This window comes from Camponotus vicinus, unplaced genomic scaffold (assembly GCF_025532165.1).
Source record: "Camponotus vicinus isolate PSW18456_S1 unplaced genomic scaffold, iyCamVici1.0 SCAF_8, whole genome shotgun sequence".
Taxonomy (NCBI): domain Eukaryota; kingdom Metazoa; phylum Arthropoda; class Insecta; order Hymenoptera; family Formicidae; genus Camponotus; species Camponotus vicinus.
In genome coordinates this window covers 3,624,344-3,642,269 of record NW_028141980.1, presented here as the reverse complement: position 1 = coordinate 3,642,269, position 17,926 = coordinate 3,624,344, and the positions used below count along the sequence as shown (strand labels likewise).

At 31.0% G+C, this 17,926-nt stretch overlaps 1 protein-coding gene across 1 annotated transcript; it reads right to left on the bottom strand.

Moving 5' to 3' along the window:
• Window positions 1-8,396: 8,396 nt before the first annotated feature.
• On the bottom strand, window positions 8,397-9,999 carry LOC145976303 (uncharacterized). The gene is made up of 4 exons (XM_083107369.1): window positions 9,980-9,999; window positions 8,950-9,884; window positions 8,780-8,863; window positions 8,397-8,413 (listed from the first exon to the last, which is right to left on the bottom strand). The coding sequence occupies exons 1-4, from the start codon at window positions 9,997-9,999 to the stop codon at window positions 8,397-8,399; spliced, it is 1,056 nt and encodes a 351-aa protein (XP_082963495.1).
• Window positions 10,000-17,926: the final 7,927 nt, after the last annotated feature.

The following is a 17,926-nucleotide window of genomic DNA, read 5'->3' as shown; positions in this document are numbered from 1 at the left end:
AGGCGTAAGCTAAGAAATCTGGCCGAAAGTTGCAAGTAAATCCCAGCACTGACGTATATAACTAGACCAAGCATTCTCAGAGAGGGGTGAAGCCGGAAATTGGCAGTTTAAGACAGAGTGAGAACGTTGAACGGCATCTATGCTTTCCTTTTCTATCATACAAGAAGCAAATGGCCGTCCCAAAGCTGTCAAGAGCTATATATAAGGTGGTACAGAAATAAAAATGGAATCGAAATTTTCATTTATCTTGATACATTAATACTATATTATATCTTGATATTAATACTATTTTATGCAGTATACACATGATCATAATACAAATATTGTTATATTTATTTAGTTCATTATTTTTTAAATAAATGGTATCGTATCATATATCTTGCTAATTAATATTGTAACACATTATATATAACATTTTCTTAAATTTGCTTACCAATTTGCTTAATTTTGCTTTACCAATTTTACTCATATACTGTTTCGCATGTCCAGTTTGCGTTTATGTCATATCACGCCATATTGCTTTTGACAGTCTATAGAATAGAAAGAGAAAGCATAGAGGCCATTCAACGTTCTCTCTCTGTTTTAAACTGTCAATATCCGGCTTCACTCCCCTCACTTATAAACTATATGAAAGCTTGGTCTAGTTATATACGTCATTGACCCGGCCACGTAAAGGCGGAACGGAATAATTCTGATTGATTAGCCATCATATAGTTACTTTTCCGTTACTATTCCGTTCCGCTATTTCTTTCTCCATCGGGACGCACCCTCAGACTCACGTACATATGCTCACACGCAAACACGCAAGGCGAATTTGTCTCTCAAGCGGCGTTCACACCGTGCATATACGATTATTGCTTCAATGTGCAAAATGCTTTAAGAGACAAAATCATATGCGTGCATACGTGTGATATGTTTATGTATGTGTGTATGTACGTATGAAAGATAAATTTATCATACAGTAACAATTTTCAAAACCCATCCCTTCGGGATTGAATTTAATAACTTAGAAACGGAGCCGTAAAAATATCCCATACAGCACAGAAGCTTGCATCAACATTGCTGCAATGTTACAACATTGCACATAGCAGTGTAATGCTGCAGAAATACTGCAGAGACATTATTTTGTAATATTACTTTGGCAATGTTGTAGCAACATTTTAACATAGCGAAAATGTATAACATCCCGGGAAAAAAAAGTCCATATAAAATTGGCCATATATGGATTTTATCAATATCTAATTATGTTTTGCCAAATATAGTCATATATGATATCATATATGAATAAATATTATCAGATCTGAAAATTAAGTACCACTAAGAGTACACCGAAAAAATTGTATTCTTAACTTAAGAATATGTCACTTATCTTTAGAATATATACCACTAAAATAGGCGCCAAGAGGATCTTCTTAAGTTAAGAGGAAAATCTTCTAAAGAGATATTCTTAATATACAGAGAAAAATATTTCTTTGGATTTAATAAATTTTGTTGAAGTCAAATAAATTTAATTATTGGTCTAAAAGTTTTTTTCCGCCTAATTTCAAATAATCTGTTTAATATTCTGAATCTCAACAAGGAATCCAGATTATTAAATAAATTATTTTAAATTCAGTTTGAAATTAAACTGATAAACAGTGATGTCAGAAAGAGGATGCGGCTCACGTGCACACAGAGAACCTGTATGTGAGCAGCGTCTCTTTCGCACCACTGCTAAGGGAAAAAAATATACTTTAAATCTTACGTTAATATAAGTTCTTTATATACATTTCATGATAAATATTGAATATGAGAAAAATTAAGAGTGGTGTCGCCGCGTAGCGGCAAATGAAGAAACATGTCGCACACGAAAATCGAGTTGCGGCGTAGAAGTCGCAAATTAAGAATATATTCTTATTCATTAAGAATGTATTCTTATTTATTAAGAATATTTATTAAGAGGACTTATAAAGAGGACTTATAATTACTTAAATATATAATGCAAGATATAATTTTTAGGAAAAATTATATTTGTCTATATAAAAAAAGGTAAAATCATATATAATCTTAAATGATTATATATAATATCATATATGATTTATATCAAAGCATACATGAAACTAACCTTTGCTTTGGTTTTATACATGCTTAGATATGATATTAATATCTGACTATGTCTGATTGTACAAAATGACGTGAGGTATCTAATATCATTTTTTATGATCAGAAATGGTCAGAGATGGACATCATATCTAAGCATATACAAAAACGTATGCTCTAATAAAATCATATGTGATATTATATATAATCATATAAGACTGTATATAATTTTACTTTTTTTTATATAAATAGACATGGACTTTTTTTTCCCGGGATGTGTTTCTTTACTTGCCGCTATGTGGCGACACCAAACTTAACTAACTCGTATTCGAATTTTCATCTAAAGTGGATATAAGGCCTACAAAGGACTAATGTAGTAATTATATTTCTTGTCTTGTGTCAGTTAAATTTCTGATAAACTGACTTGATTTATTTAATATTCTGAATCCTAATAAGGGATCTAGATTATTTTTGTTTCTTTCCTCTTTTTTCAGGTTCAGACTCACGTACATATGCTCACACGCAAACACGCAAAGCGAGTTTGTCTCTCAAGCGGCGTTCACACCGTGCATATACGATTATTGCTTCAATGTGCAAAATGCTTTAAGAGACAAAATCATATGCGTGCATACGTGTGATATGTTTATGTATGTGTGTATGCACGTATGAAAGATAAATTTATCATACAGTAACAATTTTCAAAACCCATCCCTTCGGGGATCAATTTTCAAAACCCATCCCTTCAAATAATTTGTTTAATAATTTGGATCCCTCGTTGAGATTCAGAATATTAAACAGATTTTTCTCCATTGAATGGGTAAATGGGAAATAATTCATTTATTGCACGTATTAAAATATTCTGGTATCGAGTGTATGTAAAATATAATTGTATGTATATTATTGAGAAAAATATTTAATAAGACACATTTGATAAAAAACACTAATAGATGATTTTTTTCAAAGGCGGTAAATGTTTTTTTCCTATCTTTCTTAAATATTTTTTTATATTTTCAAAGTTTATTTATTAAATTTAAAACGGTCTGCATTTGGAGCAAAACGCGTTTTAATATTGCAAATACGTTGCACCGTAACATTACTACAATCTTACATTGTAATATTTCTCAGGGCGGACATTTCAACGTTGCTGCAAGCTTGCAAATGTTGCAGAAACATTTCGCAACTTCTATGTAATATTACAATGTTTCAATATTAGGTCTATGCAACGTTTTTGCAATCTTTCGATGCTGTATGGGACGGAACTTCTGCTGTTAACATTAAAAATAAAAAGTAATTTGTCATATAGTAACAATTTTCAAAAACCATCCCTTATGAAAGCAAATTTCAAAAATCATCCTTTGAGGATGAAAAATAATATTCCGAAAATGATGCGTCGCAGAAATATGGAACTTACGTCATTAGTTGAGGTTTCTACAAAGCCTAAATTAACGTAGAGTGGTAATTTCCAAAAATTAGATGATCTCCCTCGGAAATAAAATCTAATATCTCAAAAACTGTGTACCACAAAATAATATCTCGAAAACGGTGTACCACAAAAATATAAAACCTGTGCCGTTCTATAAGACTTGTAAAAAACCTAATTTAACGTATAGTAATAATTTTTGAAAACCATCCCTTGGGGATGAAATCTAATATGAAAATGTTGTACCACAAAAATATAAAACCTGTGCCGTTCGATAAGACTTGTAGAAAGACTAATTTAACGTATAATAATTATTTTCGAAAACCACCTCTTGGGAGTGAAATCTAATATCTCGAAAACGGTGTACCACAAAAATATCAAACTTGTGCCATTAGATAAAACTTGTGGAAAGACTAATTTACCGTATACTAACAATTTTTAAAAACCCTTCAAGTACATTTATTAGTATTATATAAAAACACAGATTTGTGACACTTAACAACAACCAAGTGAACTGTAAATTTTGTAATATTCATCAAAAGGTAAATATTGTGAAATTTTTCTCATTTCTGTTTAGACATAATATATTTTGACATATTATATATTAATCTTAATAAAGAGAATAGACAGTTATTTTGTGGAAAGTCTAGAAGAGAGCGGGATGAAACTCTTTTCCATCTTTAAGTAATACTGAAAATAAACTTTCTGAAAAGAGATTGGGAGGATACTATATAAAGATATTTATCTAGTTACCAAACTGTAAGAGCTATCGCATAAACTTTTTCATAACATGTTGTATTACATTAAGTACTGATCGTAACTTACCCACACGGAAAAATTTATCTAATAGATATCTAATTAATGTCTAAATGTCTATACGAGGTCTATATCCTCTATAGATAACTATAGTAGATGTATATATAACATCCACATATCTAAATCCTAAGTAGCTACCAGAAATATCCACTAGATATACACATGTTAGCCACATATCTACGTTCACACACAAAAAATACGGGCCACTAAATTTGAGCACAATTTTTTAACATCTTTCAATAACAATAAATCAGTGAAAAATCATCGTATTAAGATGAAACAAAACTCAAATTAAAGCTTGAACATTTCTTTTAAAAAGCAAAAACAAATTTGAGTTACAAAAAATATTTTACAAAAAATATTTTAAAATGACGGACGTTGAAGATAGACTTTGAGAAACGAGAAACAAATTTTTTTTAACTGGTACCAAAATTTTACAAAAATTTTTGTTTCCTGGTACAAAAATGTATGGGTTTTTAAGTTCAATTATTTCCTAATAAATTCATATTTTAATCAATTTTCTACGATCTTTTTTGATAAAGTTATATCGTTTTGAGGAAAGATTTGAATCTGACCGTCTATTTCTATGAAGCACCTTGGATCGAGTTATACTTTAATTTCTTTTTTGAAAAAGTTTTCCATGATAATTTGTTTTTGAATTGCAGATTGTACAAGAAAAGTTTCATTTTGTAACATTTTCTTCAAAACGGTAAACTTTATCAAAACAGGTCGTAGAAAATTTAGTAAAATATGGATTTGTTAAGAAATAAATAAGCTTAAAAACATTTTTGTGCACCAGGGAGCCGATTTTCCTGAGCAATGCAGCAGTTAAAAAATAATTTGTTTTCTATTTCTTAAAGTCTATCTTTAGCATTTGTCATTTTGTAAAACATTTTTTGTAACTTAAATTTGGTTTTTTTAGTTTTTAAGAAGACTGTTTAATTTGAGCTTTATTTCATATTAATACGGTGATTTTTTGCTGATTTGTTGCCATTGAAAGATGTTAAAATATTTTGCTAAAATTTAGTAGTCTGTTTTTTATGCGTGTGAGTGTATATTCACCAAGTAGCTATCAAAGATATTCAATGGATAAATAAAAATATTCATATACTTCTATGAGCTTCACGCCTTGCCGCTAGGTGGCGAAAAGAAAAACGCCTAACTCGGAAGTGGAATTCATCTAAGACAGTATATAAGACAGCGTATAAGGTCGCGACACAGGTCCGCGAATCATGGCTTATCGATCAAAGAGCGCATTAGCTCGAAGATTGTTATAGCCGTATCTTTTCTATCTTTTGGGAGAGGAGTCCCAGAGCTCTAACCGCAAACGCTTAATTTTTTTTTATTTCGAATTCCGTCATATATCATCCGTCATATAAAAATGTCTCAGAGTATAAGAAGCGGTAGACAGATCGCTTCTCATGCGCTGAGACATTTTTGCCTATAACTTAATAATTATTGTGAATTTTGCAAAATGGTAGAGGACTTGTCTTTCCAGTTTGACCCAATCTACCACCACTTTTCGTTTGATCACTCATTAATCGGACACTGCGAGCGATCTATCGCTTCTCATGCGCTGAGACATTTTTGCCTATAACTTAATAATTATTGCGAATTTTGCAAAATGGTACAGAACTTTTCTTCTCAATTTGATCCAATCTACCACTACTTTTCGTTTGGTCACTCAGGAATCGGACACCCTGTATATATATATATATATATATATATATATATATAGATAAAATTATTTTTGATTATATATAAGTGGATGGCATTATGTATCCTTTATAATATATAAAACATTTGGCCCAACAAAATTAAATAATAATATAATTTATCTATTTCGTATAAAATTTTACATAAAAATTTTATATAAAAATTTTATTTATACTTATACTTGCATATTGCACTTTACATCGTAAATAGATAATGAATTATTTTCGTTTATTCGGACATTTACTTGTCTGACTTATAAAATCAACTTAATATCTGAAGCATTGAGATCAGAAATTAAATTGAACAGTATATCTTTAATGTTATTTGTTACTTTTTGCAAACTTTATATAATTCTCCTAACTAAAACTTAAATATGAGAATGATAGCGCATCGCACGTCGCGTAGCGGTAAAAGAACGAACTAACACATCCTTGTGTGCTCACGGGAAACTTTGACGTCCAAGACCGGACATCATATGGGCATTCAAATATTGGCCGTTAACGGATGTCTGGAATCAGACGATGGACGTCCATTTCATGTCTACCCGGGAGAAAATGATAAGGTCTGTTTTGATCAAATTAGATCAAATTATATGTGATTAGATCTAAATTTTTAACCAAATTGATTGAGTAAGTTCTAACAGATCTAGGCAATATCTGGTCAGATCTATTTTAGATTTGGTCGGATTTAGATCTATTTATTATATATAGCATTTTCGGTTGCGGTGATCAGAATACATATGAACGGATCTAATTAGATCCGGCTGACTCAAATGTTCTAATTTTTACTCTGGAGTATATATGCCATGTCCAAGCAGATATGGTCAGACCTAATTAAAATCTACCAAAAACTTAATGTTTTTTTACATTTTGCTGGAGTACGCTAGACCATAACTAAACAGAAATAGTCAGATTTAATTAGATCTGATTGAATTTGCTGTGAAATAAAATATATATGTACATTATATATATATATATATATATATATATATATATATATATATAATTATCTATTTTACTTTACAGTAAATTCTCATATTGTGTGTGTATGGAGAAGGTAGGTTGGAGATGTGGGTGTGGATGTATTCACAAAATTAATAAAATGTAGGCAAATTTATTTGGAAAAGTATCAATTGTATTTATTTATAAAAACCTAAAAGTACCAATATACTTACAAAATGTTTGTTTACAAAAACATCTTTAAAAGATAATACATCCTTTTTTACATTTGCAATGATTGAAAATATATTTCCAACAAAAATTTAATTTATATGAAAAATAACTTTGATTTTTTCACTTCATTTATATGTTTTTTTCAACATATTAGGATTTTTGCAAATATAATTTCCAACTCGAATAACATGAGATATACATTTAATATTTTTTAATTTAATTAATGTGTATTGATTTTCCTCCTTGATAGGTATTATATGCTTTACTTTTATGTTAGTCTCATGATGAACAAATATCTTTGCGTGTTCAATAATGAAGCCTTGAAGAATAAAACACAAATCATCTAGAAGTTTAAAAAAAAATCGAATGGATCCATACATTGAGCTATTGTTAGTATCGATTTGAACAGTATAACTATTGGTTTTTACAATTTTATATATCTGAGAAGTATAGACTTGATTATTAATTTTAGCTCGAGCGTAGAAGTTTAAATTTTCAAAACATAGACCTTCTGCTTCAATTAACATAATTTCGGCATCATATAGATCAGTGCTGAGATTTACTTGCAACTTTCGGCCAGATTTCTTAGCTTACGCCTACTGTTCCCCTCTTACTGCTCGCGCCACTCGTAACTAAGGAGCACTCAGGAATGTGCGCGTCACAAATGTAATGTGGCAATCTATCTATCTAAGTTCTCTTTATTGTAATTACGTTTCAAAACACAAATATTTTAAATTGTTACAGAACATATACGTAATTAATAATAGAATAATTATTTTTATTATTAATAAACAATAAAGAGAACTTAGATAGATTGCCACATTACATTTGTGACGCGCACGTTCCTGAGCGCTCCTTAGTTACGAGCGTTCGGTGGCGCGGTCGCTAAGGCGCGAGCGGTAAGAGGGGAACAGTAGGCGTAAGCTAAGAAATCTGGCCGAAAGTTGCAAGTAAATCCCAGCACTGATGTAGATTCTTTATTGCTTTTGCTTTACCAAGATGCTGATTAGTATTGTTTGCCTGATGAGAATTATTAAATTTTTCATTGTATTTACTTTTTAAAGCTTGCACGCCCTGAGCTATTTTGATGTTATTAATAATTTCTTGACCGAGATGTTCGATCCATGTACGCAATTTGCAATTAAACCATTATAATTTTCAAATGGAAAAGCCGATATTGCAAACAGTGGACCTTACCGTTTCATACATTCTACAAAATATAATAATTGATGAACATTATAAGTATATTGTCTATCAGAGTATAATATTCCAACGTCTCTTACGAATAGTCTTAATAAAATTTCTGTTTGTTCTAATTCTGGATAAATATGTATAGGTTTTTATAATAAATTAAATAAAGATACTACGAAGAGAAGCCAATGTTGAAAATAAATTTCTGGTAAATAATCAACAAATGCTGGAATTGAATAATACAAAATCAAATAAAGATATTCTGATGCCTTATAGAATGAAGAAAGAATTATGCTTCGTGGCATTCTATTAAAGAAATGTGGAGGCTGAATATTTTTTAAAAAATTATCGATTTCTAGGATAGATTTTTCCATATTCCAATTACCTTTCTTCTTGAACCAAAGGTCTATGAACTGTTTTCTAACTCCAAGAAGAGCACAGTGCATATATTCAGGTAGAACACATTTTGCTAAGTCAAGGAAAGGTAATGAAGAAACAATTGATTTGCTTTTAACACCTTTAACTTATTTTTTTTGTCTTTTAAGGCTTCCTCACCTTGTATTTGCATTCTTTCATTACTTCGTAGTCTACTTGTTTGATTTTGAAAAGCATATACTCGAATTCTTCTTTTGCTTTCAATTTTTCTACTTTGCCGAGTTTTTATTTCGCAAATATTGCAGCCGTACTTGCCATTGTAGTTAATAATATTCTGTATTTGAGCACGAGCTGGCGCATCTGCTATTATAAGAGGAGCAACTATCTTTGACGTACAAACTTGATTTGTCATTGGATTTATCCAACTAATACCTTTGTGAAAATATTTGCAAAGTTTTTTACAAAAAGGCTGAAGAAATGTATTCATCAATGGTTTTCGAGTAATATCATACCAAAGACCAATAACAATAATGTACGATTCTCGAAGATGTTCTGGTAGTTCCGCAATCATAAACATAAGCCAACAATGGCTTTTCGAACTTTTTACTAAAGATATACCATCAGTATTGAGGATTAAAGTTAAATCGTACTCATTTCTTCCATTTCGTGAGTTAACTCTGATATATTCTGATCCATCGGTAATATCAGATATTAAATTATCTTTATGAGCAGCAATACATAGCTTGTTTCCAAGATCCCTGTTTTCAAACATGTGCTTTATTTGATCCTGAATATCTAATTCATAAAAATAAGAAGTACCGTTAGCGCTCGTGCATGATTTGCAAACTTTCATTATACTATTAGTACCATTGTAAAATAAACATTCCTTACAGTAATAATGTTTAATAATATTACAAGAGGGAGCTGCATTTTCAATATATTGAAATAAGCGAAATTGTGTTGTTGGCAATTTATTAGGCTTGGGAAGAAATAACTGCATTTTTAATATGGCATTCAAAGCTGCTTTCGTAAGTTTGTGTTGTAGGTATAAATTCATAAGTGTTAAAACGCTTTTAATTACAGTTATTTCACTGTTGTCATACAACAAATCATTGCTGAGTTGATTGACTGCTGACGTTACAAATTCATCTTCAACTTCAAAATTTTTTTTATCATTACCATCTTCGTAAATATTCCTTTCGTGATAAACACTGGAATCACTTCCTTCATATGTTTCATTTTCACTTTCAGGAGTAGAGTTACTCTCTTCATCATTTAAATCACAAACAAAAGGACCATCACTGTTATCATTATTAGTCATAGAATCATTAAATTCATTGTCATCGCAAGAACTGTTCTCACAATTATTATTGTCTGATTCCTCTCGTAATAGATTACAGCTAGAACTTAATCCTCCGGGAGTTTTTACATTTCTTGACCATCGTTGTAATGTTTTTTTCGGAATCTAAATAAAGAAAAAACTAACATGAAATCATTTAAAAAACTATGAATTCAGGGCTTTTTGTATACTTTCAGACATGCGAAAATGTATAGCTTCAATATTTTTTTATATTTATATTATACATTCAATAGATCTTGCAAAGTGAAATTATATCCAAAAGTTTCCATCTTAAATTCCAATCTCTAAAAACAATTCCAATTTTAATATATCTCATTTTTAAATAATTATGTTGTATTGAATAAATTAAAAAATATTATAATTTTTAAACACATACAGATATCATAAATTGTTGAAAAGAAATTCACTACAGTAAGAGATTGATATGAATATTATGTATTTAAAACTTTAAATCTGGCTGACTAAAATTTTTAGAAAAATTATAAATATATATTTAATAATATATAGTTGTCATGAAATATCAAGTCAAACTTTAAACTTTATATGAGTAAAATTTACTTACTGGCACATTTAAATCATTTTTCCAAAGTTTATATCCGTTTTTTATGATAGATGAGTGATGATTGTATTGTTCGTCTTCTTCTGATGACATATTTAATTCAATTTTTTTGTATCTGCTATTAGATCTCTATAATTAAAAAAGTGCATGATTTTTTAGTATATATAATATATTATAGTTGCTTAATTAGTTTTACTATCTTCATTAATTTATTAATTATTCTTTACATTATTATACTTTTTAGGATTTCTTTAACGATTACAATATTAATTATGACATTAGAAATAATATAAGTAGAGTAAATAAAATTATAATTACATGAGTACAAAGTATTTTTGGAGAGGTTATTCGATCTATGTGATTTCCATAAATAAAAATATAAATAGTGAACCTTAAATTGTAAAAATGTTTCAATTTATATACTTACCAAAAAGTATAACAAATTGAAATTTTATAATTTAAGTTTATAAAATATAATTCTTTATTATTGTCAAACAAAAAGTTTGGCAATATTTGGCCATATTTATTAGCTGTGTGCATTTTGGCGCTCACAGCGCTTGTAAGCATTATTTGTCTTTGTTTAATATTTGATAAATAACAAGGATAAAGACTAAAATACTTCACTCGATGATGCCATTTCTCGGTCTTTAGCAGCCAATAGCATCAATGCGTACAAATGATGGCCAATGACGTTTCATGTCCGTGTGGCACATGGATGTGACGTCGATTTAGGCTCGATTTACGTTTGTTTGTTCGTCGCGCCGCATATACATAGAAAAAACCCGGCAGTGTTTGCTGCGTGAGCACGTGTTAATGTTAAGCTTTATAAAATTTATTTTCAAGTCTAATAAAGTAAACTGTGATCAATGTATCTCATTGAGTGCATCGACGATAATTCTTATTGCATTGTAGAAGATGAATATGTTTATGGTGATGGAAAAATTGAAGAACATAGTGTAGTGCACTTTGATTGGAATGGTAGATCACATGAAGGAGTCGTAAAAATGAAGTCAGGTAAGCAAAAATATAATTTTTATATGTGCACACATGTATTATCATTTTTAATGTTGAATAACATATGTGTCATCGATTTCTCGTAATATTTATTGAAATCTATAGATATTAGCATTCGTGCTTCAGACAGAAGTGCACTATAGATCACAAAAATGCCTTAACATATGAATTTATATACATATTGAAACATATATGTATTTCGAACATATACATTTTTCATGTATGTATATGAAAAATGCATATGTGTTTCGATATGTGCATAAATTAGTGTGTTAAGCCATTACTGTAATCTGTGTACGTGTACATAACCTAAATACAGATACTTCTTGTTTTATGAGTCATATAAAAATTTTCAGAAAGTTAGACTGATTTGAAAAAGAAATTGAGAGAATTGCAAATGATCGACAAAGCAAATAAAACTCCAGAAGATGATGAGATAAAGGAGAAAAGACAGAGAAAAGAAAAATGAAGCTATTCGCCAGACGAAAGATATCCTCATTCATAAAAAAAAAGTAAAATAAATTACAATGTAAGTACTTTTTAACTGTTTAGATGTAAAAATAACTTTATCACAAAAAGAATAAAAAAATTGAAAGATTATTTTACATATAATTCTTCGTGTTTCATTTATTTATAGAATAAAAATAAAAGTAAAGGTATAAAGAATAAAAACAAATCAACAGAAAGTACTATCTCACAAAATATAATTTTTAAGTTAATTGATAAAAGTGACAAGTTAATGTTAAGTTTTTTTATTGAATCTCGCGCTTTTATTTTTCTCTGTAATGATAATCGATAAATAAATCGAAGTCGAGCGAATTTTGATCGATGTAAGTGAGGGTAGAGGGAGACATAAGATAGTAGTTTTTGCAGATGTACTTTATTGAAAATAAAAGTTTCTTTTTATCAAGTCTAAGTACGTAATGCGTCTCTGAGTTAAATCTTTAAATTATAATAAGTTATGGGCCCAGTCTGCTCATATTAAAAAGGTGAATATTGTTAACGTGAAGTCATAAAAAGACAGACAATTGACGCGGTGAAAACAGGGTTATCATAACCTAAAAAAAAATTAACGTACGTACGAGAGCATCAAGTCAAGCGTGGACAGTTAGATTGTGTGGATTCACAATGACGGATACCAGGATCGACATAGCATCGGTTGGAAAGTTCGATGGCAAGAACTATCATCAGTGGAAGTTCCAGATGTGCTGTGCCTTACGAGCAAAAGGCCTCTTCGAGATTGTCAAAGGAATCGAAGCAAGACCGCCCCAGGAAGGGGATGTGCGGAAGAAATGGATAAAGGACGATGCGTATGCCATGTTTCTGTTGACTTCGGCGATGGATTACTCCCAGATTACGCTTATCGAAAATTGTCAATCGTCTAAGCAAATTATGGATAAGTTAGATGCGATTTACGAACAAAAGACCGAAATGAATAAAATGATAGCGCACGAAAAATTTTCTCAGTATAAAATGAGTTCAAATTCGATAGCACAGCATATTGTAAAGATTGAGAATCTCGCGCAACAAATTAGAGATACGGGTGAAGGTATAAGCGATATAGCGATAATGACTAAAATATTAGGTAGCTTGCCTCTAAAATTTAGAAGTTTTCGTCAAGCGTGGTTGTCATTAGATGAGACAAAACAAACAATTCAAAATTTAACATCGCGTTTATTAGATGAAGATACAAGTTTAAGTACATCTGATAGTACTGAAGTCGCTCTTGCTATCTCATCAAACGTAGATAAATCCGTTACTCAAAAAGGGAATAAACAGCGATCAAAATTAGATAAGTCGAAAATAATTTGTTATAAATGCCAAAAGAAAGGACATTTTGCTAAAGAATGTCGTGGAGAAAGAAGGTTTAGAAATCAGGAGCAACAAAACACACAGCATAAACCGCATCAAAATTCTCAGCAGAGAAATTATTCTGCATTTAATGTACAAGAAACTAATGTAAACAAGACATCGTCTATCTTAGAAAATGAGATATGGATTTTTGATAGCGGTGCTACCTCACATATGACATATCGGCGTGAATTACTCTTTGATTTTCAAGAAATAAATGATAATATTTTCGTTGTTCTAGGCAATGGCCAAGAATTAGCTATAAAAGGAAAAGGCATCGTCAAAATAAAGAAGCTTGTTAACAATAAATGGATTGATGCGGTCATTGTTGATGTTTTGTACGTTCCAAATTTAAATAAGAATTTATTCTCAGAGGGAGTAATTACGAAGAGAGGTATGAAAATTGTTAAAAAAGGTATTTATGCGAACATCTTTGAAAATAATATGCTTACTGCTTCTGCAATACGTAAAGAAAATAATTTATATCATATGCAGTTTTAGACAGTTGTTGTGCAAAAAGCAAATGTAGTGACAAAGGAAAACCTGCGCAGATGGCATGAGAGATTGGGTCACTTGAATATAAAATCTATTAAAGATATGGTTTCAAAGAGTTTAATTAGTGGCATAGAATTAACAGATGTAGAAAAATTTTTCTGTGAATCCTGTATGTATGGAAAACAGCATAAGTTATCTTTTACTCCATCTAAGCATATTAAAGCAAAACCTGGAGAATTAATTTATAGTGATCTCTGCGGGCCAATGTCTGTACCATCTGTGCAAGGTGCAAAATATTTTGTATTGTTCAAAGATGATTTGTCAGGATACAAAGTAGTTTTCTTCATCAAATATAAAAATGATACTCTAGAATGTTTTAAGGAATTTAATAGACTAGCAAAAAATAAGTTCGGTAATTCTGTAAAAATTTTGCATGTTGATAATGGCGGCGAATATTGTAACGAAGATTTTAGGGCTTATCTTTCACAATGTGGAATAATATTAGAGACCACTGCTCCCTCAACTCCTGAACAAAATGGAAGAGCAGAGCGTGAAATGCGAACGATTGTAGAGAGTGCCCGTTCGATGTTGTATGCAAAAAGATGTTCCGTTATATTTATGGGCTGAAGCTGTAAACACAGCTGTCTACATATTGAACAGGACTGCAACATCACAAGCGCCAAATTCTACGCCCTACGAGCTTTGGACTGGGAAGAAACCTGCTCTAGATCATATTAGGACGTTCGGATGTGAAGCATTTTTACACATTCCCAAAGAACAACGTAACAAACTTGCAGCTAAAAACAAAAAGCTGGTGCTGGTCGGCTATAATAAGAATTCAACAAACTATCGTCTATATGACATTGAGACCAAAAAAATAAAGATGTCACGTAATGTCATATTTAATGAAAATGCAACAGTATCAAAAGAAAGGAAGAACACTGCAAAGATAATTTTTGAGAATGGTACAGACGAAGCTCAATGTGAACCACCTGGAAGAAATCATGACAGGAATGTACATTTTCAAGAAGAGAATCAACTGGAAGATTCACAGCAACAAGACGTCCTCGATGAAGAGAATTCTACCATGGAATATAACCTGCGTTCCAGGGATAAAATTAGGCGACCATAGCGCTATGAGGCATATTATGCAGATATTCAGATTCCAGAGAGTTATAAAGAAGCGATAACTAGTTGCAAAAATAAAGAATGGCGCGAAGCCATCCAAGAAGAAATTAATGCGCTTACAAGAAACAAGACGTGGGAAGAGACTCATCTTCCACAGGGAAAAGAAGCAATAAGTTCTCGTTGGGTTTTCAATATAAAACAAAAACCTAACGGGGAGATCACTCGCTTTAAAGCAAGACTCTGTGCGAAAGGATTTGCTCAGAAAGAGGGTATTGATTTCACTGACACTTTTTCACCGACAGTGAGATATGATTCGATTAGGATTCTGCTAGCAATTGCGGTACAACGAGAATATGAAATCATGCAATTTGATGTAAAAACTGCATTCTTAACAGCGAACTAAAAGAAGATGTATATATGCTATCGCCAGAAGGAATAGCAGTTAAATCTGGCATGGTATGCAAACTTAACAAGGCATTATATGGTTTTAAACAGGCTTCCCGCTGCTGGAATCAGTGTTTTGATGCTTTTCTAAAGGACATTGGATTTATTCAGAGTAATGCAGATAAATGTGTCTACCAAGGAACCTTCAATAAGTCCATAATATTACTCGCCCTGTACGTCGATGATGGATTAATAATGGGAAGTGACAAGAAAATTCTTCAAAATATTATATCAAAACTGAGGACAAGCTTTGAAATCACAGCAAGCACCGTAGGCTGTTTTGTTGGTATGAAGATAATACATGACAAAAACAAAGATTCTATATTTGTCAATCAGAAAAACTATATTAGACGAATAATTAAGAAATTCAATATGGAAGACGCAAAAACGGTTTCTACACCAGCTGATATTCATGTGCATTTATCTTTGGACAGCAACAATGGAACAAAAATCCGAGAAAAGCAGAAAGTTCCATAGAGGAGCTGTTGGTAGTTTGATGTTCGCTGCAATTGTATCCAGACCAGACATTGCATTTTCAGTGGGAGTTGCAAGCAGATACCTTGATAAATATGATGAAACTCACTGGAATGCAATAAAAAGGATATTTAAATATCTTAAAGAAACGGAACATTATGGAATAATGTACACAAAGAATAATGCACATAACATATTAAAAGGATACTCGGACTCTGATTTTGCTAGCGATACGGATACAAGATCAACAACAGGCTACATCTTTAAACTGAGTAATGGACCGGTAACTTGGAATAGTCAACGTCAATCGATAGTATCCCTGTCGACAACAGAAGCAGAGTACATTGCTGCTTCCTGTGCAGCAAGAGAAGCTGTATGGATACGTCAACTACTACGAGATGTAAAGGAATCATTGAATGAACCGACACGACTCTTTATTGACAATCAAAGTGCCATCAAGTTGATACGTAATGCTGAGTTTCATAAGCGTACCAAATATATGGACATCCGTCACCATTATATACGCGAAAAATTAAACTGTGGCGACATAGACGTTCACTATGTTTGTAGTAAAAATCAACTTGCGGATATCCTAACAAAGGCAATTCCTCGTGATCAATTTCGATTCCTATGTACAGAGATCGGCATAACAAGCATTTAAATGTAATTAACATGCAATATGTATGTGAATGATTATATGCAAATTTTGTTTTTATATTAAAGAAAAAGCACTCAATTAGTGGGAGTGTTAAGTTTTTTTATTGAATCTCGCGCTTTTATTTTTCTCTGTAATGATAATCGATAAATAAATCGAAGTCGAGCGAATTTTGATCGATGTAAGTGAGGATAGAGAGAGACATAAGATAGTAGTTTTTGCAGATGTACTTTACTGAAAATAAAAGTTTCTTTTTAACAAGTACGTAATGCGTCTCTGAGTTAAACCTTTAAATTATAACAGTTAATGGCAAAAAGTAAAAGTACTAATTATGACATTTCTATTTCCGACTCGAGTGATGAACAAAGCAGTTCACCATCTCCTACCAAGAAAAAGGTATTTACAATATAAAATTATATTATAATTAATATATTTATACAATAAATTATAATAAATTATAATTAATATATATAATTATAATTAATACAAAATATGATATTTTTTAAATAAAAGCATTTATTTAAGGACAATGTACGTTATCGGCGTCAAGATATTATATATCTTAAAGATATAAATCGAAATTTGGGTAAAGAAAATTACAATAGATCGACAAATTTATATGATGGGAAAGTTCAATTGATGAGTCAATCATCTTCTCAATCACTTATATCAAAAGCGGACAAACAGAAGAGACTCTTTCAAGATACAATGAAATCAAGAAACATTAGTGATAGTAATAGTGACTTCATCAGTTCAAACGATGAATCTGACAACTTGAAGGATTCTTATCATAACGAAAAGCACAAGAAAAAATTAAAGAAATTGAAAGAAGAAGAATTTAGAATTTCAATACAAAAATGTGAGCAATTATATGGAAAACATTATCCTAATGATGAGGTAATTGTGATATTAATTTTGAGCTTTTTTCAAATAGTTTTGAGTTTATTTTCTAATTGTAAAGAACGGAAATGTTTTCAGATGATACATCTTAAATACAATGTTTATTGCCGCAAAAGAATTTTTGATAGTGCTTTAAGTGTTGCAAGTCAAGTGACGCATTTAATTCGTCGCCTAATCGAGGGAGTTTTTAAAATTGAAAAACTTTTAGACTGTACTTTGACGGGTCAATCTCCTCGGACTCAAGGGAAGGAAAAAATAAACAAGCAATTCGACAGCT

Excerpts from the sequence above, each read along its gene's own strand:
- LOC145976303 (XM_083107369.1), bottom strand. The coding sequence starts at position 9,999 with ATGAAGGAAGTGATTCCAGT. Across the intron at positions 9,885-9,979 it reads ATGAAGGAAGTGATTCCAGT|CAATGATTTGTTGTATGACA; the intron begins GTTTATCACGAA and ends CAATCAACTCAG. Across the intron at positions 8,864-8,949 it reads TGAAAGAATGCAAATACAAG|CAAAATGTGTTCTACCTGAA; the intron begins GTGAGGAAGCCT and ends TCCTTGACTTAG.